The sequence below is a fragment of the Diaphorina citri genome, unplaced genomic scaffold (assembly GCF_000475195.1).
Source record: "Diaphorina citri unplaced genomic scaffold, Diaci psyllid genome assembly version 1.1 scaffold450, whole genome shotgun sequence".
In the NCBI taxonomy this organism is placed as follows: domain Eukaryota; kingdom Metazoa; phylum Arthropoda; class Insecta; order Hemiptera; family Psyllidae; genus Diaphorina; species Diaphorina citri.
In genome coordinates this window covers 121,098-143,082 of record NW_007377885.1, presented here as the reverse complement: position 1 = coordinate 143,082, position 21,985 = coordinate 121,098, and the positions used below count along the sequence as shown (strand labels likewise).

General features: G+C 38.7%; 3 protein-coding genes across 3 annotated transcripts in view; all 3 read right to left on the bottom strand.

Moving 5' to 3' along the window:
• Nucleotides 1–407: 407 nt before the first annotated feature.
• On the bottom strand, nt 408–3,094 carry LOC103508952 (cysteine and histidine-rich domain-containing protein-like). Its single transcript, XM_026823412.1, is given in 4 exon segments — nt 408–740; nt 1,039–1,182; nt 2,093–2,196; nt 2,890–3,094. Coding segments are annotated over 4 exon segments (651 nt in total). The 5' UTR covers nt 2,960–3,094.
• Nucleotides 3,095–4,330: 1,236 nt separating this feature from the next.
• LOC103508951 (cysteine and histidine-rich domain-containing protein 1) lies at nt 4,331–8,987 on the bottom strand. Its single transcript, XM_017443975.2, has 4 exons — nt 8,821–8,987; nt 8,211–8,522; nt 6,087–6,275; nt 4,331–4,405 (listed from the first exon to the last, which is right to left on the bottom strand). Exons 1-4 carry the CDS (start codon nt 8,848–8,850, stop codon nt 4,331–4,333), a joined length of 606 nt encoding a protein of 201 aa, XP_017299464.1. The 5' UTR covers nt 8,851–8,987.
• Nucleotides 8,988–9,587: 600 nt separating this feature from the next.
• LOC103508950 (nuclear receptor subfamily 2 group E member 1-like) overlaps nt 9,588–21,985 on the bottom strand; it is a 29,083-nt gene continuing 16,685 nt past the window's right edge. Inside the window, exons 4-9 of the mRNA XM_026823411.1 lie at nt 18,022–18,299; nt 13,645–14,065; nt 12,832–13,082; nt 10,737–10,853; nt 10,369–10,423; nt 9,588–10,032 (exon numbers count right to left, since the gene is read on the bottom strand). Coding sequence (XP_026679212.1) covers nt 9,779–10,032; nt 10,369–10,423; nt 10,737–10,853; nt 12,832–13,082; nt 13,645–14,065; nt 18,022–18,299 — 1,376 coding nt within the window. The 3' untranslated portion in view covers nt 9,588–9,778. The remainder of the gene's footprint in view (nt 10,033–10,368; nt 10,424–10,736; nt 10,854–12,831; nt 13,083–13,644; nt 14,066–18,021; nt 18,300–21,985) is intronic.

Sequence of the window (21,985 nt, the reverse complement as noted above, 5' to 3'; positions counted from 1 at the left end):
GTTTACAGAAGACATCTTATCATTACTAAATGGAGATCTTAGTCCTCACGAACATAACCGCTCTTCAGTCGATGAAAATTCATGCAACAACTTGAAGAATGCAGACAATTCAAATCACACTGTAACTACTAAAGGACAAAATAATGCGTGGAGTAATGATTTTGATGTAGAAAATCAAGACATTAACAATCGACCAATCAAGAAGGAAATCATACATCTTGAAGAAGTTAATGAGAAATCTGACAAATCAGCCTCTGAAATTCAAGATGGTCGCTTGGAAACTGTAACAGGACTGTCTAAAGATAAAAGTGAACCTAGTGCAGGGCCGATGGATAGTAAAATAAATCACAAAAAGTCTGCTTCTAAAACGGCAAAAAATGAAGAACCAAATAGATCTAAAATTGAAGTTAAATCTTTGCCACAAGAAAACTTCTGCTCTGACCGAAGTAAAGAAAAAGTAAATAGTGAGTATAGTGCAAGAATGCTGAGAATTCCGTTGTCTTCTTTGTGCAGCAGGACCAGAATTTGAGACCCTCATGGAACACAGGCACACCAGCATGATGCACACAGATGGTGCTGAGAGACTCTGGGCCCTCATAAGATTGTTTACAGGCATTGTTTTTGCATTTAGTGCCCAGTGGTATGGAAGAAGAAAGATCACCCCTGTCCAGATGTGACAGGGGTTTGAGGTTTTTGACTTGCTCAAGAAGGTTTTGAGAGATGGTTGGCTTGAGTTCAACCTGATGAGAAAATATGTCAATAGGGAATAATGTTATTATTGGTAATAGTCAATTTATATTATAGAAAACAAAATTTGTACTTGGGTACACAATATTTTTTCTTCTGGTGAAGAACTTACAACTAACTTTAATTAAACTGACATTGAAGGGTGAATGCTTTGATGTGCAAAAAACTCAACAGAAGACATGAAGGTATATCTACCTGATTTACTCAGCCCCATTCTACGAGTAAACCAGTTTATTTGTTGATATATTTAAGGAACTAACAATACTTTTAGGAGACTCCTTTCAATCTTACCATAGGGGTGTCTTTACTTGGCCTCTCCATGGCCTTGGGTTCTGGTGCTCTCACTTCTATAACTTCTTGGACAGATTGTTTATCCGGGACATATCTCTCAGGCTCGGGAGGTTTCACAGGATTATGACTAGACACAGTGCAGCCCTAGGAAGATAACATTACAATAGATAAGTAGGTATTTCTTATTCCTGACTAATTTGACTACATTGTGTTTCTTCATTTTAGTTAGGTATCTGACTTCTGATTGATTAAAAATGACACCAATAGTTTTACTATACTTTTAATTTTAACACATTGGACGCCAGTTTTTTTTTATTATTATTATTATTTATTTTGAGTCTGCTGCCTGGTACCAGACAGGCCATAAAAAACATATTACTCCTGATATTTGAAAACCAAGTAAGGATGTGTGTAGCCTGGTACCAGAGGAAAATATTTTTCATAAGAAATACATTGAAATGTGCACCTGATAAGTGTCACACGTACAGAACTACAACACTCTCCTGCAACCCTTATAAGGGTCACATGTACCAGACTTCAGGGCACTGTGACCCGTATGTGGATCACGCTGTGTCCAATGTGTTAATAACCTTAAGTTCTATTATTTGTGTAATCTAAAGACCTAAGTACCATCTTCAAAGATTTTTCTCTCTATCCCTCTTGAGAATTTTTGGTGCTACAGGTGCAGTAACTACATCCTTCTTTTGGATAGGGTGCACAAGTATTTCAGTCTTTAGAAATTAGGTATTGCTTCAATCAATTATAGCGATACATATGTAGGTACTACATGGGTTATGAAGTCAGAAGTACTTGGCTTCGCTTACTTTAACTAGTGATAGTGGACAAGTGGACAGGGAATTTCGTATTCTCACAACATGGCAAATGCACATACTCGTAATGGCTGACAAGAGGACGACAAAGAAATCAGCAAAATAATGTAAATTAAAATAGAAAGTAAAAATCGCAGGTAACTTAGGTAAGTTAAATTTTCAATACTAACTAGACATTATTCCAAGGCATAACAAAGTTTCCTTTCTCCAACGCAGGCAAAGACAAGAGATCACCAAGCGGTGAAGTCTGTACATTTTTTATTGCAGCAGGACCAGCCTTTGTATGCATCATGGAACACAGGATTTCCTGGATGGTGTGTGCAAGCATCTACAAAAAGAAATAGGATTAAATTAACAGCAGCAGGTCTTATTCACAAAACCTGTGTGGTTAGCTTGGAGGGTAGCTCATTTGCCATGTGAGCACAAGATCACGAATTCAATTTCTGTCCAGGAGAACTTTATCTTATACCTACATATTATTGTTGCCTTGCCATTTCTTCACATTTTTCTTGTGCTTTTGACACATTAAACGACAGCAAGCTAAGGAGCAATGGATGAGAAATCAGAGACTGAGAGCCATGCGATACAGTAGACAATGTATCACACCTAACCAGTAACACAGGATTTCCTGGATGATGTGTGCAAGCATCTACAAAAAGAAATAGGATTAAATTAACAGCAGCAGGTCTTATTCACAAAACCTGTGTGGTTACCTTGAAGGGTAGCTCATTTGCCATGTGAGCACAAGATCACGAATTCAATTTCTGTCCAGGAGAACTTTATCCTACCTACTTACATTTTATTGTTGCCTTGCCATTTCTTCACATTTTTCTTGTGCTTTTGACACATTTGTTCTTACACAATTTCAACTTATTTTCAGAAGACAATGCAAGTTTCAGCTACACAAGTACAACAGGATCTCTATGATGGGGTATGTCAACCTTAACCTTATTAGCTTACTACCTGGGGTTAAAATAAAGAATTGAACACCACTAAGTTCTATCCCATAAGATCAACTTACCATTGTCATTTTTAGACGGATCAAACGACTTTCCACAACCTTTGTTGTAGCACATAACAAGAGAAGACATCACTGCAGACTTTTGAAGCCCAGGAAAAGGAAAAAGGTACAAAACTGAAGGGAAAAGATGGAAAATCTGCCGAATTTTGCAAAACTTGCGGATACTCACAGAAAGAGCGAAAAATTTGTTTTCGGAATATTCAAATATTTCGCGGCAAAGAAATTTCCAGATGTAAACAAAGGGTAGCCAACATAAAAAAAAAAAATCACGGAGGTTGAGGAAAGTGGACATGATGATTTTCATTTTCGGAATGTGAAGCCCGATGTACGTAAAGGGATCCTTTACGTAAAGGGATCCTTTACTTTTATTTATTACTTTCTATTTTTTTAATATTTCATTTCAAGAAAATAATCTAGTTATGCCTGCTTTTCTGCTTTAACAGGTTCTTATCTAAGTGGAAAGTGAAATAACTTCTGTACATAGTAAGTTGGGTAATAATCTAATAATAAAACAGAATTTTCCCATGCAGGAAATTAGGTATTTATTAGGTACAAAATGACAGCAAGCTAAGGAGCAATGGATGAGAAATCAGAGACTGAGAGCCATGCGATACAGTAGACAATGTATCACACCTAACCAGTGAGTTGTTGTTGTTGTTGTGCACAACAAACAGTGAGTCAATGACATTTGTGGGGTCAACAACAGGTGCCGCATCCAAAAAATACGCTGAATAAATCAGCGATAGAAAATTGCAATTTGCTACAGAGACAATAACAACTAATTCAGACAAGAACATTTCGAACACTTAAATGAGGTTGTTCAATTACAAAATTATTGTAACATACACAAGACCTTATTTAGAAAGCGACGCGACGGTAAAGGGATTTTCCAGTCTCATTCCAGCAGTATTAATAAGGTAAATAGGTACTGTATTAAATTCAATGTCTACTTTTAGTTAGTAGAGAATGTTTCCGGCATGAACCTCGTATGGCGGCTAATATTAAGATAAAATTACTAACAACCTTTCGATTTGTATTCCAAATCGATTACTAACAAAAGTTCCATTTGTATTTCAGATCGATTACTAAAAACATTTCCATTTGTATTCCAGATCGAAACCAAAGCTGAGCCAGAACAAACCCAACACTCCACTGGCAATCAGGAAGAAACTACACCCGGGCCGAAACTGTTTCTCATTGGACGAAATCATTAATGACGTCACTGAACACAATGACGACAACAAAACCTACAAAATATACCTGGGCCTGTCCATAGAATAGGCCTGAAAGGAGACGGCGAATTACTGTCATCGAGATGATTTTCTTTAGATTCTTACTTTCCGTGTCTGTGAGATAGGCATGGCACCATCTCACGGTGTTGGAAAGATTGGGGGGTTTAAAAACCTCCTTGGACGATCAGAAACATTATCTGGAGTCCTTTCTAAACATTCTTCAGTTGTACACCATTTGCCTCGGTGGTCAAGCCACTTGCCAAATAGGAGGACACGGGTTCAATCTCAGGAATGGTCAAGAATTAAATTTCAAAAATTTAATCACAAAATAAGATTAACCTACCCCTTTGCTTACCTTCTATTCAAGACTCTATCACAGCGGGGTACCTTCGAATTGCTCTGTAGTGTTTGTTGAAGAAAGATAAGAAAAATCACTTTGAACATGTACAAATAAATTATGAAAGGCGTGTATTTAATTTAAAAAATCTAAATGTGTATCATATGAAGGCTTTGTCCATGATTATGACCAACTACAATAGTTGACCAAATGCAGTCGTTATGAAATCTTATGTAGAAGAAAAGTAGATGTCATTTTCAACACTGTATTTGCAACTCTATAAGACTTGCCATATGAACGGATGAATCTTAATGTAAAGGTTTAACTCAATGGTAACATGGATATTTTCTGGTGGAGGAAAAAAACTAGAGGTAGGTATCATGTTTTAAAAAGGTTGGTTTAAGAGTTTGGCCTGAGATTTTGAAGCTCTTATTTCAATATGCCTTATTTATATAGAGAAGACTAAAAAGTCCTATTATACCAACAGTAGAGCCGTATTTTATTTTGTGACTTTTTTATAGTCAACATGACTGAACCAATGAGATTCCGCTTTGGACGTCCACAAAGCGGAATCTCACAATCTCATTGGTTCAGCCATGTTGACTAAAAAAAGTCACATAATAAAATTCAGCAAGTAGTTTATAGTTATACCGTGATATCCCGTTTTGGTTCTGGTGGAGGAAAAAAACTAGAGGTAGGTATCATGTTTTAAAAAGGTTGGTTTAAGAGTTTGGCCTGAGATTTTGAAGCTCTTATTTTAATATGCCTGTCAGAGAAGACTAAAATTTCCTATTATACCAACAGTGGAGCCGTATTTTATTTTGTGACTTTTTTAAAGTCAACATGACTGAACCAATGAGATTCTGCTTTGGAAGTCCACACTTGCTCCACAAAGCGGAATCTCGCAATCTCATTGGTTCAGTCATGTTGACTAAAAAAAAGTCACATAATAAAATTCAGCAAGTACTTTATAGTTATACCGTGATATCTCGTTTTGGAAAAAAAAAAATAGAGAAATTTAATTTATATCCCCCACTGGATTTTTGAGGCATAATCAACCTTGTGAGGTTCTAACTTTACCACCTCGAAATGTTATATTGTTACTGGAACGTTAAAAAAATACTTAAAATTATGGGTATTATTAAAATTATATTTTCGGGCATTTTTTTCCCCCATGATTATTAATTTCTCCATTTTAAAAAAAAAAATAGAGAAATTTAATTTATATCCCCCACTGGATTTTTGAGGCATAATCAACCTTGTGAGGTTCTAACTTTACCACCTCGTCCACCTCGAAATGTTATATCGTTACTGGAACGTTAAAAAAATACTTAAAATTATGGGTATTATTAAAATTATATTTTCGGGCATTTTTTTCCCCCCATGATTATTAATTTCTCTATTTTGTATATTATTGTAAATGGACTGGTTTAGGACTATGTCCGTGTGTCAATCTTCTTTATGTAAATGCGGGGGTAAGTTATACGAGTATATTTTAGCTTTTACTGCCACATGTTATAAATGGACTGGTTTAGGACTATGTCCGTGTGTCAATCTTCTTTATGTAAATGCGGGGGTAAGTTATACGAGTATATTTTAGCTTTTATTGCCACATGTTCTGTACTTACGCCTCTCAGTTCTATATCTTGCTGATAGTTGCCGTCCTCTTCCGGGAAGTACAGGTCGACCTTGAGCCTCACTGGGGATAACAGGACTTTGCTACGGAGGGGATCGTACTTCTTGCCAAATATTGAGACCACTACTGTGCTACCTGTTTGAAACCAATCTAGCCGACATTTGACTTGACCCTTCTCTGCCTGAAGAAGAAGAATGGGAATATGTTCGAAAAGCGATGCCCTCACAGTCTTCGATATCCTATCCTGCCTCTCCGACATGATCGGTCGGACGACAGGTTCACCTAATCAGCTCCGCCTGTCAGGTGTACCTGATAGTGTGTGTGCTCATCAGTTATCAGGTATACCTGACAAGCGGACCTGATCAGGTGTACCAGTCAGGTCTACCTGATAGTGTGTGGCTGACCTAACAGTTCAAAGAGTGTTGACTCCCTCTTCCACATTCTAAAAGCTATCAAGCTGTATACCATGACATAATCCACCTGCACCACCTGTGGATTTGGTGCGAACAACTTACCTACTAGCTAGAATTAAAGCGATATACCTATCTGTTGAAAAGTTTTCGTTTTGGATTATAAATCACCTGTAGTTCCAGTTTTCTCCGCTAGAGATCACTCAAGTCTACCGTGTCCAATGCATGCTGCACCTCGTTTGTACTCGTATCTTCCTTGTCTTTTTCGTCCCCATGATTGGCAATGGTTAGGCTAGGGATGTCCAGCTTGGACCAGGATCCTACTTCAGCTTTGTGCAGACTGATTTCTACTTTGGATCCCAGCATGAAGACGCTGGACTTGTCTACGTTGACGATCTGAAATGAGGAACAGAAAACATCAAACATTCAGTGTGAGGAGAAAAAAATCTCTTACTGCATGTATAACAGGTAAAATTTAGTACGAGAGAGATGCCGTTTATTTCATTCCTTAATTCCCAGCCGTTTCTGAGATATAAGCGTGGTTCGCAAATCACGAACCACCCTGTATATGTAACTATGTACCTAAATCGTTCAATCCTAAATTGCAATAAGTAGGTAGCTATGCTATAATACATCAGTTAGATCTAGGTGTTTCACAATAAGTAGGTACCTACTGTAGATAGGTAGATGAAAACAAAATAAATTGGTTTGATTACCTGTATAAAAGATAGCTGATAGGAACTCAAAATGACTAGAGTGGAATACGAAAAGCGATGCCCTCACAGTCTTCGATATCCTATCCTGCCTCTCCGACATGATCGGTCGGACGACAGGTTCACCTAATCAGCTCCGTCTGTCAGGTGTACCTGATAGTGTGTGTGCTCATCAGGTATCAGGTACGGAATATGTTAACCCTTTTTTTCTTTCTTTTTTAGGTTTGATAGAGGAAACTCTAACTGGTCTTAAGTATCGTCTCGAAATAAAAGAGGACAGAATCGGACAAAGCCAACTGTTCCAAGAACAAGTTTATCTGTTTAGGATAAATTTCGCCCCTAGTGGAAATCGTGTGCAGCTACCCTCCAAGCTAACTGGACTGGCCATCTTAACTTTTCTGTAGTCTTGTAATTTGATTTTTTGAAACCCAATATGTAAAACATAGGTGATTTTTCAAGGAACAAGTAAGCAGTTATGTAAAAAGCATGGAGGTATAAGGTAAGGGAGGGGAAGTAACAATCCCGATGTGCACTAATAAACCCGATGGTTCTCAAAATTTGAAATTCGCGCCACTTTTATGAGCACAACATGGCGGTTTGTTTACATTTTTTTTTTTTAAGGATACATGAGGTATGAATTTCTGTAGTCTTGTAATTTGATTTTTTGAAACCCAATATGTAAAACATAGGTGATTTTTCAAGGAACAAGTAAGCAGTTATGTAAAAGCATGGAGGTATAAGGTAAGGGAGGGGAAATAACGATCCCGACGTGCACTAATAAACCCGATGGTTTTCAAAATTTGAAATTCGCGCCACACTTATGAGCACAACATGGCGGTTTGTTTACATTTTTTTTTTAAGGATACATGAGGTTTGGGTATGGGTACCCTCCCTCCACTACTTGAGCTCCTTGGTAAAAAGGGCAACACTCCCCTCTTGCTTATGTTTTTGGAACTTTCCAAAACTTGGTAAAAAAAAACTAGTACTGCTTACAGTTTTCTTGAACCACACATGTTGTCCATGAGTACACCCCTCCTGTTCCAAGAATGCTGAGAATTCCGTTGTCTTCTTTGTGCAGCAGGACCAGAATTTGAGACCCTCATGGAACACAGGCACACCAGCATGATGCACACAGATGGTGCTGAGAGACTCTGGGCCCTCATAAGATTGTTTACAGGCATTGTTTTTGCATTTAGTGCCCAGTGGTATGGAAGAAGAAAGATCACCCCTGTCCAGATGTGACAGGGGTTTGAGGTTTTTGACTTGCTCAAGAAGGTTTTGAGAGATGGTTGGCTTGAGTTCAACCTGATGAGAAAATATGTCAATAGGGAATAATGTTATTATTGGTAATAGTCAATTTATATTATAGAAAACAAAATTTGTACTTGGGTACACAATATTTTTTCTTCTGGTGAAGAACTTACAACTAACTTTAATTAAACTGACATTGAAGGGTGAATGCTTTGATGTGCAAAAAACTCAACAGAAGACATGAAGGTATATCTACCTGATTTACTCAGCCCCATTCTACGAGTAAACCAGTTTATTTGTTGATATATTTAAGGAACTAACAATACTTTTAGGAGACTCCTTTCAATCTTACCATAGGGGTGTCTTTACTTGGCCTCTCCATGGCCTTGGGTTCTGGTGCTCTCACTTCTATAACTTCTTGGACAGATTGTTTATCCGGGACATATCTCTCAGGCTCGGGAGGTTTCACAGGATTATGACTAGACACAGTGCAGCCCTAGGAAGATAACATTACAATAGATAAGTAGGTATTTCTTATTCCTGACTAATTTGACTACATTGTGTTTCTTCATTTTAGTTAGGTATCTGATTGATTAAAAATGACCCCAATAGTTTTACCCGGGCGGGAATCCAACCCGAGGCCTAGCGCTTACAAGGCAGACGCACAACCTTCTAAGCTAACTAGGCTGGCAACGAACCTTACTGTCAGGGAGTTATGTATGTAGGGATCTACAATCAAAAGATTAGGCAATCGTAGAATAAATTGTAAAAGTTCTAGGATGAAAATCTATGTTTGTGAGGATTCACATTCCCCCCTTTAAACAATAAATCTCTGTACATAAAAATATTAATGAACTAATAATAATAAAATAGAAAACAAGGTTATTTTGTATGATCTTTCGCGTAGGTACCTAAGTATGGGTACAAATAGGACATAGGTCATTCTTCCCCATTTTTCGGTCCGCCCCGCATAGTTTCGCATGGGGGCCCCTGGATTTAAGGGAAAAGTATGGATGCTCTAAACTCTAAACATTTATGCCCCTGAATGTGTCCTTGCGAGCCCCCTACATGCGCGGGGGTAGGATATGCTTCAGTGTTACCCATCACTTAAGGCCGTTTCCCACTTGTCGTGCTGAGTTTCATCCGATTTTTTTCCCGAATGTCCTGTAGGTAATGTAACTTAAATGAGAGTGTTCCCTCTACACATGGCACGATTTTTTTCCGAACAACAAGTGGGAATGATTCTCTCCCATTGGTTATTCTTTCCCAATCAGGGATCTCATAAATGATTCTTCTCTCCCATTGGATGGTTAACCATAAGACTTCTCCATCGTGTACATATCCCCCAGGAGTCTCTGGATCGGGATATCCCCTATGGTTTCCTTGAAGAACAGTCGCTCGATGGTAGACTGGCGGACCGCCCTCAGGCTCGGTAACATGAGGAGGAGCCTACCGAACCGAGTGGGTTGCCGGGAGTATCTGCCCCGGACATAGTCCCCTAGGATACACTGAGCCTGATCTTGCAACATTTCCACTGGCTGGGCGTCGACCAGGCCTGGAGTTTCTGAAATCGGGAAAGCAGGGATAAAAGTTACATTACATTGAAATGGGGTCTTTTCTGACGTAATTCCTGTGTGCGGAGTCCAGTATGTTAGGACTATTGCACCCAGAGGAGTTTCTCGTTAGTTTGTGAATGATGTTTCCAAAGGGTAAAGTCCTATGAAATACTCGTAACCAAGTTTTATTGTTTCAAGTAATAGGATTTATGCATTTTAGTTTTAGACATTCCGATAGGGACCTCACTTTCTGGAAAGATATGTTTGGTATGTATTTCTAGATTAGTCTAGAATAGGTTTTTAGATGTTTTAGGCAATTCCAGGTTCGATGTTTCAAGCAGCACCAGCCTTTGTATGCATCGTGGAACACAGGATTTCCTGGATGATGTGTGCAAGCATCTACAAAAAGAAATAGGATTAAATTAACAGCAGCAGGTCTTATTCACAAAACCTGTATGGTTAGCTTGGAGACTCGCCCAGAAAAGTGTTCTGAAAAAAAAAAAAAAAATCTTAAAAGAAAACTCGTAATTATGTCTGTGGTTATTGGTAAACCTAAAGAAATTAATAGGTAATGACTAATGATAATGATGGAAATAATTACAATAGCTTGGTAGGTACCTACTAGGTACAGATTTATTCCTTTTTTTATGGCAAGAAATAAGTCATTCATCACAGAGAAACAGGATGGAAAAAATATCTACCACAAACTCACCTGCAGAACTTCCCAGGAAGGTGACAAAGCCAGAGACATGGCGGCTGCTGGAGGACTAGATGACTGCGTCAGGAGTCGATCCGAGGACTCTGAGAGTTTGGCGCTCCATATGTACTCCTGTGGGGGTGGGGATAAATAATAATATGAGAATTGGATTTGAGGACAAAATAAATAACAGACGTACCTAAAACACGAAAGTGAATAAAGTGAAACTTGAAATCCTCGGAAAAATAGAAATACGTACGTAGGTACTACAATTTATTGTTCTTACATCACACACAAAGTTTTTTCCACAATCATTAGTAATGTCATTATTTCCAAGTAATGATGATGAAAAATCAGAAAATCCGGAATTCCATCATTATAGTAATGACATTACCTAATAATGATCATGTAAGGTACCTATTACATCACACACAAAGTTTTTTTTTCTGCAATCCACTGTACTTGCAATGGAAACATTTAATTATTGCGCGAGGCCTTTTGTTCCGGTGAGTTATCTGCCTGTTAGTAACGCTTCACTGTGGAAACTGAGGGAGACACAAGATAGAAAGAGCAAAGAGGGGAGAAGTGTGAACATTATCGAAAAGTGCGACTGATATCTCCACTACTTTTTTCTAGAGGAGATGTCAAATTTTCCCAAATTGCTTCGTACTCAAAATCGAGCCTATCACAACTTATTTAAAGGACTTTCCATTTTCCACCGGAATGTTATTTCCAAATAAATTTTATACCTACGTAGAAATTTTTTCTTTTCATCATTTTCCAAAAAATCCTTTCTAACATTCACTGAGGGAGACACAAGATAGAAAGAGCAAAGAGGGGAGAAGTGTGAACATTATCGAAAAGTGCGACTGATATCTCCACTACTTTTTTTTAGTGGAGATGTCAAATTTTCCCAAATTGCTTCGTACTCAAAATCGAACCTATCACTTATTTCCAAATAAATTTTATACGTAGATATTTTTCTTTTCATCATTTTCCAAAAAATCCTTTCTAACATTTTTTTATTTTATTTTATTATTATTATTTTTTAAAATATTTAATTTCAAGAAAATAATCTAGTTATGCCTGCTTTAACAGGTTCTTATCTAAGTGGAAAGTGAAATAACTTCTGTACGCAGTAAGTTGGGTAATAATCTAATAATAAAACAGAATTTTCCCATGCAGGAAATTATTTTTATTACAAAATAAAATAAATAATAGAACTTAAAGGAGATACATAATAATATTAAATAAAATTATAATAGGTATTAGATTTAGATCTAAGATTATACATATAATTATGTAACTATGTACCTAAATCGTTCAATCCTAAATTGCAATAAGTAGGTAGCTATAATACATCAGTTAGATCTAGGTGTTTCACAATAAGTAGGTACCTACTGTAGATAGGTAGATAAAAACAAAATAAATTGGTTTGATTACCTGTATAAAAGATAGCTGATAGGAACTCAAAATGACTAGAGTGGATGAGGTAAAACTTTGATTAGGGAGTTATGTATGTAGGGATCTACAATCAAAAGATTAGGCAATCGTAGAATAAATTGTAAAAGTTCTAGGATGAAAATCTATGTTTGAGGATTCACATTCCCCCCTTTAAACAATACATCTCTGTACATAAAAATATTAATGAACTAATAATAATAAAATACAAAACAAGGTTATTTTGTATGATCTTTCGCGTAGGTACCTAAGTATGGGTACAAATAGGACATAGGTCATTCTTCCCCATTTTTCGGTCCGCCCCGCATAGTTTCGCATGGGGGCCCCTGGATTTAAGGGAAAAGTATGGATGCTCTAAACTCTAAACATTTATGCCCCTGAATGTGTCCTTGCGAGCCCCCTACATGCGCGGGGGTAGGATATGCTTCAGTGTTACCCATCACTTAAGGCCGTTTCCCACTTGTCGTGCTGAGTTTCATCCGATTTTTTTCCCGAATGTCCTGTAGGTAATGTAACTTAAATGAGAGTGTTCCCTCTACACATGGCACGATTTTTTTCCGAACAACAAGTGGGAATGATTCTCTCCCATTGGTTATTCTTTCCCAATCAGGGATCTCATAAATGATTCTTCTCTCCCATTGGATGGTTAACCATAAGACTTCTCCATCGTGTACATATCCCCCAGGAGTCTCTGGATCGGGATATCCCCTATGGTTTCCTTGAAGAACAGTCGCTCGATGGTAGACTGGCGGACCGCCCTCAGGCTCGGTAACATGAGGAGGAGCCTACCGAACCGAGTGGGTTGCCGGGAGTATCTGCCCCGGACATAGTCCCCTAGGATACACTGAGCCTGATCTTGCAACATTTCCACTGGCTGGGCGTCGACCAGGCCTGGAGTTTCTGAAATCGGGAAAGCAGGGATAAAAGTTACATTACATTGAAATGGGGGTCTTTTCTGACGTAATTCCTGTGTGCGGAGTCCAGTATGTTAGAACTATTGCACCCAGAGGAGTTTCTCGTTAGTTTGTGAATGATGTTTCCAAAGGGTAAAGTCCCATAAAATAACCAAGTTTTATTGTTTCGAATTAATAGGATTTATGCATTTTAGTTTTAGACATTCCGATAGGGACCTCACTTTCTGGAAAGAGATGTTTGGTATGTATGTCTAGATTAGTCTAGAATAGGTTTTTAGATGTTTTAGGCAATTCCAGGTTCGATGTTTCAGATCCCTAAATTGTCAAGAAGGTTGTACCTATACCTTCATGTCAGAGAGCAGATAATTATGTGAAAATTTCCAAGAGGATGTATTTCTAGATTAGTCTAGAATAGGTTTTTAGATGTTTTAGGCAATTCCAGGTTCGATGTTTCAGATCCCTAAATTGTCAAGAAGATTGTACCTATACCTTCATGTCAGAGAGCAGATAATTATGTGAAAATTTCCAAGAGAAACTAAGTTACCTACCTGGTGTAAACAAAATGACGGCTTTCATACACCCACACTCGCTGCCATCGGGCGACAGCTGTCTAAATCGAGCGAGGATTTCCTGGATCAGTTTAATCTCGTTGTTCACCCGTACATCATCCGGAGGTAATCTCTCACGAGCTTTCTCACAATTGATCAGCAGGGAGAGATCCCACGGGATAGACCACTGGGCGAGGTGAAGCAGGAATAGCTCCTTCCAGGATTCCTGTAGGAGGAGGAGCTGATCTCGTTTGGACAGGGTTTGGAACGGGGCCAGGCATCGAACCCAGCGCACCGCCATGAATAGAAGTCGGGCTGTGGTTTCCTGTAAAAAGAGCGAGAAAGTGACATTTTTTTTTTTAGTAAAAGGTGAAAGATTTATTCGGAAGCCAGAGTTAAAAGTGACATTAATATGAGGTGGTCATGACGATATTTCACTTTTTCTTCTCTTAAACAAAGGAGAAACAGAGAGTTTCAGATAAAATGAATATTGTACACCTAAATACCTACAAGGGGAATGACACCTTTTTCCACTTTTTTGGTGGATGTGCCAACTTCACCAAAGTCAAATTAACCACAGCAATGAACCTGATCAATAGCTATAGGAATATAGGAATAATAAAAGCAGATCAAGAAACAATTTAATAAAATGTTCTTGACTTTTCGTAAAGAAAAGCTAAGGAATTCCTCCATTTTGTAAAAATCAAAAACACCCAGCAGAAAATACATAATTGTGAAGGAAAAAAAGTTTGACTTTTCCGGGAAAAGCAAAACGGAGCCCTCTGATTGGACGAAACGTTTCACCCAATGCACTATCGCCGACGAGCTCGTGTCCGCAAGGTGATTGAAGGCGGAAAAAATTGCCAATTTTCTTTTCAGAAGAGAATGCTTATAGACCAAGGCGAACTTTCACCTTACACTTGCATTGACCTCATCTAATCAATGCTTTCTCCTAAAATAACCTTACACTCAAGAGGTCTATTACCGTCCTTAACAGCAAGCCTCAATGGAAAAACAAGCTAAAAGTAATGAGGTCTATTCACATTAAGCCTTCGTTGAGAAGGCTCAATTTTATTGCTAAAACTACCCCACTATCAATTTCCACACACCTTGCAAACACACTAGCACATTCTCACACACTCTAACATTTCCAGCGCCCCAAGTCTTGACATGAAAGTTTCTCGGCGAAAATTAGTGGAGACGACAAAGTTACAAAGCTCTCGCAAATCCTCCCTCGGCGAATTAATTTATGTTAAATATCTTGAATATCATTACCAAGCCCCCACGTGTGGAAACCCACGTATAAAGTGAAATGTTGCCCTATAGTTATACCATTGCTTCTCAAAGTTATTGCCAGCGCGGCACACTTTTCAAGAATCCAATGTTTCCGTGGTACCACAGGCTTTGTTTTTACCTCAATTTGGAAAGCGATCCTTCTTCGTCTCATCAGTTTTGTGCTTTTGTGACCTTCTAAGCAAATCTCCTGGCATACCTATGGCGACCTCGCAGCACACAGTTTGAGAAGCACTGCCCTATACGTATATAAAGCGTACTTTTTGCCCTATATAGGTATTAGCGTGAGGTAGAGCGAAAAAGCCACCCTCTAGTTCGAGTGATAATGGTGTGAATTACAAACACTTGACGATATTATTGTGACGAGGGGGAGAGAAGATTAGCTTGAATTATTAATCACCTCAAAGTTGAGCATAATGACATGGAAATAGAGAGCGAAATGTAATGCTGTCAGCTTTAGAATCACCTCAAAGTTGAGCATAATGACATGGAAATAGAGAGCGAAATGTAATGCTGGATCAGCTTTGCGAATTAATTTATGTTAAATATCTTGAATATCATTACCAAGCCCCCACGTGTGGAAACCCACGTATAAAGTGAAATGTTGCCCTATACCATTGCTTCTCAAAGTTATTGCCAGCGCGGCCTGCGCGGCACACTTTTCAAGAGTCCAATCTTTCCGTGGTACCACAGGCCTTGTTTTTACCTCAATTTGGAAAGCGATCCTTCTTCGTCTCATCAGTTTTGTGCTTTTGTGACCTTCTAAGCAAATCTCCTGGCACACCTAGGGCGACCTCGCAGCACACAGTTTGAGAAGCACTGCCCTTATACCTATATAAAGCGTACTTTTTGCCCTATATAGGTATTAGCGTGAGGTAGAGCGAAAAAGCCACCCTCTAGTGAACAGCTGAACAGTGGGTGTTGAAAATTCCAATGAGTGTACCTACATAGATAACACAATTTCATTAATTTCCTCGTCTTCTGAGTTTTACTTACTGATTATTGATAAAAGAAAAATTAAAATTCAACACAGAATAGGTAAAATGTGGAAAAGTGCGACTGACATCTCCACTATATTTTTAGAGGAGACGTCAAATTTTCCAAAATTGCTTCATACTACTCTTACCTATTGTAATTTTTTATGAATTTCCGTAATCTTATTTCCAAATAACTTTTAGATATTTCTTCTATCACCATCCAAAGAATCTTTTCTAACGTCATCGTGGAGTGTGGAACGAGCCTGGGGCGAAATTCAAAAGATAGCCCATTGAAATACAAAATTCAATGAATAGAGTATGTTTTTCCATAAACACGGTATAGAAGAGAGAGAGAGAGAGAAAGGGATGTTAGGGCTTGGGGGATCGAGGAGAGGAGAGGGAAAAAAACAACTCAATTCAAAGTCAGAATGAAAAAGTAGCATCCAAGCTTTAATCCAAGGGCAGCTGCAAGGTTTCTCACATCCAGTTGAAACCTGACTCATACATGTTTCAGCATCAGCATACATGGACCAGACTTTCTCAACATTCATCTGTTTAGACTCATTTCGTATTTCTTTTTTTCTTTTCTTTTTTTTTTTTTCTAGGGTAAATTTTAAGGGTCTTTAAATGTCAAATTCTGACATCATGAACGGAAAAACAAGGTAATATGAGTATGTACCTACCTATTTTAATAGTATGTAGTGCTCATTTATACTGATCTCACATCCAGTTGAAACCTGACTCATACATGTTTCAGCATTCAGCATACATGGACCAGACTTTCTCAACATTCATCTGTTTAGACTCATTTCGTATTTCTTTTTTTTTTAGGGTAAATTTTAAGGGTCTTTAAATGTCAAATTCTGACATCATGAACGGAAAAACAAGGTAATACGAGTATGTACCTACCTATGTATTTTAATAGTATGTAGTGCTCATTTATACTGCTCGAACAGGACGAAATAGTCCCAGGTCCCTTTACCAGAGCCGTATTGGGCTACTCCTATTACAATGGTCAAATTCCCAAACAATGTTTCGGCCGGGATTCGACCCAACCCCCAACTTTGAGAAACGCTGCTTTCGGCTCATAATATAAAGTGAGCTTTTCTCATTTACACAACAAAATATCAATTTGTACACAGTGTAGAGTCTTACCGGTAAATCGTGAACTTTGACGTTACGGCATACGCTCCCCTAGGCGATGGCGTCACATCAAATGTCCCGAGCAAAGCTCCCTCGCAGGCAACACATTAATCTGTTTGTGCGCATACGTTTCTGCGCATTTCTTTCTGCTCCTCCGCAAGCGCGCTTGCATAGTGGCGATTTGACCTCAGATTTGGATTTTTCACTTTTTACGTAGGAATCGACCATTTATTATGAACATGCATCGTGTAGGTAGAATGGTAAATAGTACAGAATTGGGGAAGGGAGAGAGGTACAAGCTATTGGGCACATGCTTTATGTATACAAGTACATAGGTAGGTAGGTACATAAATTCAGTTTTTTTTTAAAGAGGTTTATACACATGATACTGTAAAAACTGAGGTCTTATCGTTCCGAAATGAACATGCATCGTGTAGGTAGAATGGTAAATAGTACAGAATTGGGGAAGGGAGAGAGGTACAAGCTATTGGGCACATGCTTTATGTACACGAGTACATAGGTAGGTAGGTACATAAATTCAGTTCTTTAAAAGAGGTTTATACATGTACTGTAAAAACTGAGGTCTTATCTTTCCGAAATCGAAGATATTAGAAAGACAGGAAGGGAGAAAGCCAGCCGTTCCAAGCAAGAACCTTATGTGTTTATGATAAAATCCGCCCCGGGCGAGAGTAAAAACTGAGGTCTTATCTTTCCGAAATCGAAGATATTAGAAAGACAGGAAGGGAGAAAGCCAGCCGTTCCAAGCAAGAACCTTATCTGTTTATGATAAAATCCGCCCCGGGCGGGAATCCAACCCGAGGCCTAGCGCTTACAAGGCAGACGCGCTACCACCCAAGCTAACTAGGCTGGCAACGAACCTTACTGTTTAGAAAACATTTTGTCCTGGGCGGGAATCGAACCAATGAAAGTATGGAACGCTCAGAAGCTCAAAAGACGGACTCACCTGACATTTCTCAGCCGACATGAGTATCTGCAACAGGCCCGGGTGGGGAGGGGGTTGGTGGGTCGCCAAAAACATCGAGGGGTGATGATGGGAAGGAGGTGGGGGTGATTTGAGACCAGAAGGTGGGTAGAGAACGGTGGGAGGGATTTTCACCGAGCTTATACCGTTGGGGGGAAGCAGATCGGGGGAGTGATGAGGGTTGTGCGGTTCCAGTTTGGAGTCCTGATGATGGGCGTTGTGGATTTTCGGCTTCCGGGGTCCGCGCTCGTGTTGCACAGCTGAAACAGGGAATTAAAGAATGTTGGTTTTGTGTCAGGAGAGACACCAGTGGATTGCTGGATTCAAAACTTAAACATACCTACCAGCTTAGATTTAAGCAAATTGATCCCTAGAGTTATTTCCTCCAGAAGTTAAAGCACATTTCAAGGTAAAGTATTATTATAACGTAAGGCACCATGGTACATTGGTACATAGAAACCATGGGTACATTGAGACCGAAAATCGGGGACCCGGACCTTCAAACTGGAAATCCTTGAGAGACACCAGTGGATTGCTGGATTCAAAACTTAAACATACCTACCAGCTTACCTAATAAGTAGCTTTCAGATTTAAGCAAATTGATCCAAATTGATCCCTAGAGTTATTTCCTCCAGAAGTTAAAGCACATTTCAAGGTAAAGTATTATTATAACGTAAAGCACCATGGGACATTGGTACATAGAAACCATGGGTACATTGGGCTCAATGTACCCACATGTACATTGAGCCCGGAAATTGGGGACCCGGATCCTCAAACTGGAAATCCTTGGACCAAACGATCCTGCTCCTACCACAAAGGTGCAAAATTCACATCTTCACATAACATTGCGTCCATAGCAACGTAGAGACGTAAAAAGCCTGTGTAATCCTGGATTCTGCCTCTTAATGTCCATTTGTCCATATCCCCCTCCTCCTTCCCTCTCTCTAAATTTGATACCTCTCCTCTCTCTCTCTAAAGCTGATCCAGCATTACATTTCGCTCTCTATTTCCATGTCATTATGCTCAACTTTGAGGTGATTAATAATTCAAGCTAATCTTCTCTCCCCCTCGTCACAATAATATCGTCAAGTGTTTGTAATTCACACCATTATCACTCGAAATAGAGGGTGGCTTTTTCGCTCTACCTCACGCTAATTCCTATATAGAGCAAAAAGTACACTTTATATACGTATAGGGCAGTGCTTCTCAAACTGTGTGCTGCGAGGTCGCCCTAGGTGTGCCAGGAGATTTGCTAAGAAGGTCACAAAAGCACAAAACTGATGAGACATACGTAGAAGGATCGCTGGCCAAATTAGGGCAAAAAATTCCTGAGGTACCAGGGAAAGATTGGACTCTTGAAAAGTGTGCCGCGCTGGTAATAACTTTGAGAAACACTGGTCTAGGGCAACTTTATACAGTAATTCACACCATTATCACTCGAAATAGAGGGTGGCTTTTTCGCTCTACCTCACGCTAATACCTATATAGGGCAAAAAGTACGCTTTACATACGTATAGGGCAGTGCTTCTCAAACTGTGTGCTGCGAGGTCGCCCTAGTTGTGCCACGGGATTTGGGATTTTTCCTTAGAAGGTCACAAGAGCATAAAACTGATGAGATATAGAAGGATCGATGGCCAAATTAGGGCAAAAACAAGGCCTGAGGTACCATGGAAAGATTGGACTCTTGAAAAGTGTGCCGCGCTGGCAACATCTTTGAGAAACACTGGTCTAGGGCAACTTTATATAGATACGTGGGTTTCCACACGTGGGGGCTTGGTAATGATATTCAAGATATTTAACATAAATTAATTCGCCGAGGGAGGATTTGCGAGAGCTTTGTAACTTTGTCGTCTCCACTAATTTTCGCCGAGAAACTTTCATGTCAAGACTTGGGGCGCTGGAAATGTTAGAGTGTGTGAGAATGTGCTAGTGTGTTTGCAAGGTGTGTGGAAATTGATAGTGGGGTAGTTTTAGCAATAAAATTTTAGCTTGAGCCTTCTCAACGAAGGCTTAATGTGAATAGACCTCATTACTTTTAGCTTGTTTTTCCATTGAGGTTTGCTGTTAAGGACGGTAATAGACCTCTTGAGTGTAAGGTTATTTTAGGAGAAAGCATTGATTAGATGAGGTCAATGCAAGTGTAAGGTGAAAGTTCGCCTTGGTCTATAAGCATTCTCTTCTGAAAAGAAAATTGGCAATTTTTTCCGCCTTCAATCACCTTGCGGACACGAGCTCGTCGGCGATAGTGACCACGAAAGTGCATCTGGGAATTCGCCAGAGCCCGAAGAAGAAGAAGAAGGAGGAGGAGAAGAAGAGGAGGAGGGAGAAGAAGAACCATCACCACACATCCTGTAGTTTGGAGGTTGCGGGTGAAAATGAAATTAATAAAGAACCGCTCAGAAGAGAGGAGAGGAACAGACAAAATCTGTCTTCATCAATTATAGAACGAAGCGGGGGAGGGGTGAAAGAAAAAATGCTGAAAAGTAATTAAGGTAAAAATTTCCCGTTTCCCTGGCGTTTACCTTTTGCAGGGGGGAAGGAAACTGAGGTGAAAGATGTTCAATAGACCTAACAACAATACAAGCTGAATTTTGACGTCTTTCTTACTGCATTTTGCTACTTGAGTTACTTCTTTCCATTTCAGATTTCATTGCAGTCGCAAATTTAATCTTTTTAAGATCGGAAAAAGTTTCAAACTAACAGGTAGATGATCTATGAAAGAGGGAGAGAAAGAGACAGCAAAAAAGAGTGAGAAAGGAAGAGAGAAAATGAAAAAGCTCTATGTTTTGCTATTTACTTTTTTTTACTAAAAGTTCTTGTGTAAAGGTTCTTTTTTCATTAACAGTGACGTTTTGGGTAGCAAAACTGGGCAATACCTTGCCATAATGACATCAAGTTACAACTTTACTGATTTTATAGTTGTGTTTTAAGTAAGTAGGTAGCTAATTGATTTCAAAAAACAAAATCGAGTAGCTAGCTAGTGAAGTCTAAAATCATCAAAAGAGCATATTGAGCCCTTTTTCAGACCAATTAGGGAAGTAGGTATCTAACACTCGTATTTATGAACAAGAATGATCGTTCTTAGATCAGTCTCATGTCAAAATTGACCAATCAAATGCCTTGAGACTATGCTTAGCACGAACTTAAGAGCCCACATTTTGTTTATAAATATGGGTGTAACTCTTCGTACATAGGGGAATGTTCAGATTCTTTACTCTCCCTAGTTTCAAGGTTTAATTCCTAGTTCTTCGACACTGTTTCTTTTTAAAATATGCAGCGAGCTAGAGAGAAAAGACAGAAAGAAAAAATGTCGAGAATATAAAAAGACATTAAATAGAAGAAAGCGGATGAGGAGGAGGAGAAAAAGGAGGAAGAGAAAGAGAAGAAGGAGGATGGTCTGATTTGTGTTTGCACAACTAATGATGACGTGCTTTTTATATTTAATTTTTTTTTATTCCTTCTTCTTTTTTTCCTGTGAAAATCTTTTGAGACATTTTTTTTTTTAATAGAAGAGCAAAAGAAGAAAAAAATGAAAGGATTGTGTTGGGATTTTTTTTTAATCTCTCGTTCGTACGGCTCTTGAATTTTCGAAGATTGCAATTAAAAGTGAAGTTATTTCAAAGGGTTGAAAAGGTACAAACAAAGGACATGTACGTATGTGTGTACATAGGTATCAATTTTTTTTTTTTTTAGGTATTGTTACAGTTACTCAATACTCTGAAACAGTCTACCTAAATTCAGTTATGTAGGGACGGGACGAAAGTAGGTAGTGTGTAGGTATTACTAAAAAAAAGTAAAATTACACAATCCGCCCCGAGTTAGGTAAGTGAAAATTTCTGTCCTTAATTTTCCTAATCTTTTTATGAAGAATATAAATAAAAGAACGATTTTCTAAAGGAAATTAATAAATTAAGTGATTTTTAATCACTCTATTCTATTTATTTTT

Excerpts from the sequence above, each read along its gene's own strand:
- LOC103508951 (XM_017443975.2), bottom strand. The coding sequence starts at position 8,850 with ATGGAGAGGCCAAGTAAAGACACCCCTATG. Across the intron at positions 8,523-8,820 it reads CAAGTAAAGACACCCCTATG|GTTGAACTCAAGCCAACCAT; the intron begins GTAAGATTGAAA and ends TTTTCTCATCAG. Across the intron at positions 4,406-6,086 it reads AAGATATAGAACTGAGAGGC|ATTGAACCCGTGTCCTCCTA; the intron begins GTAAGTACAGAA and ends ACCATTCCTGAG.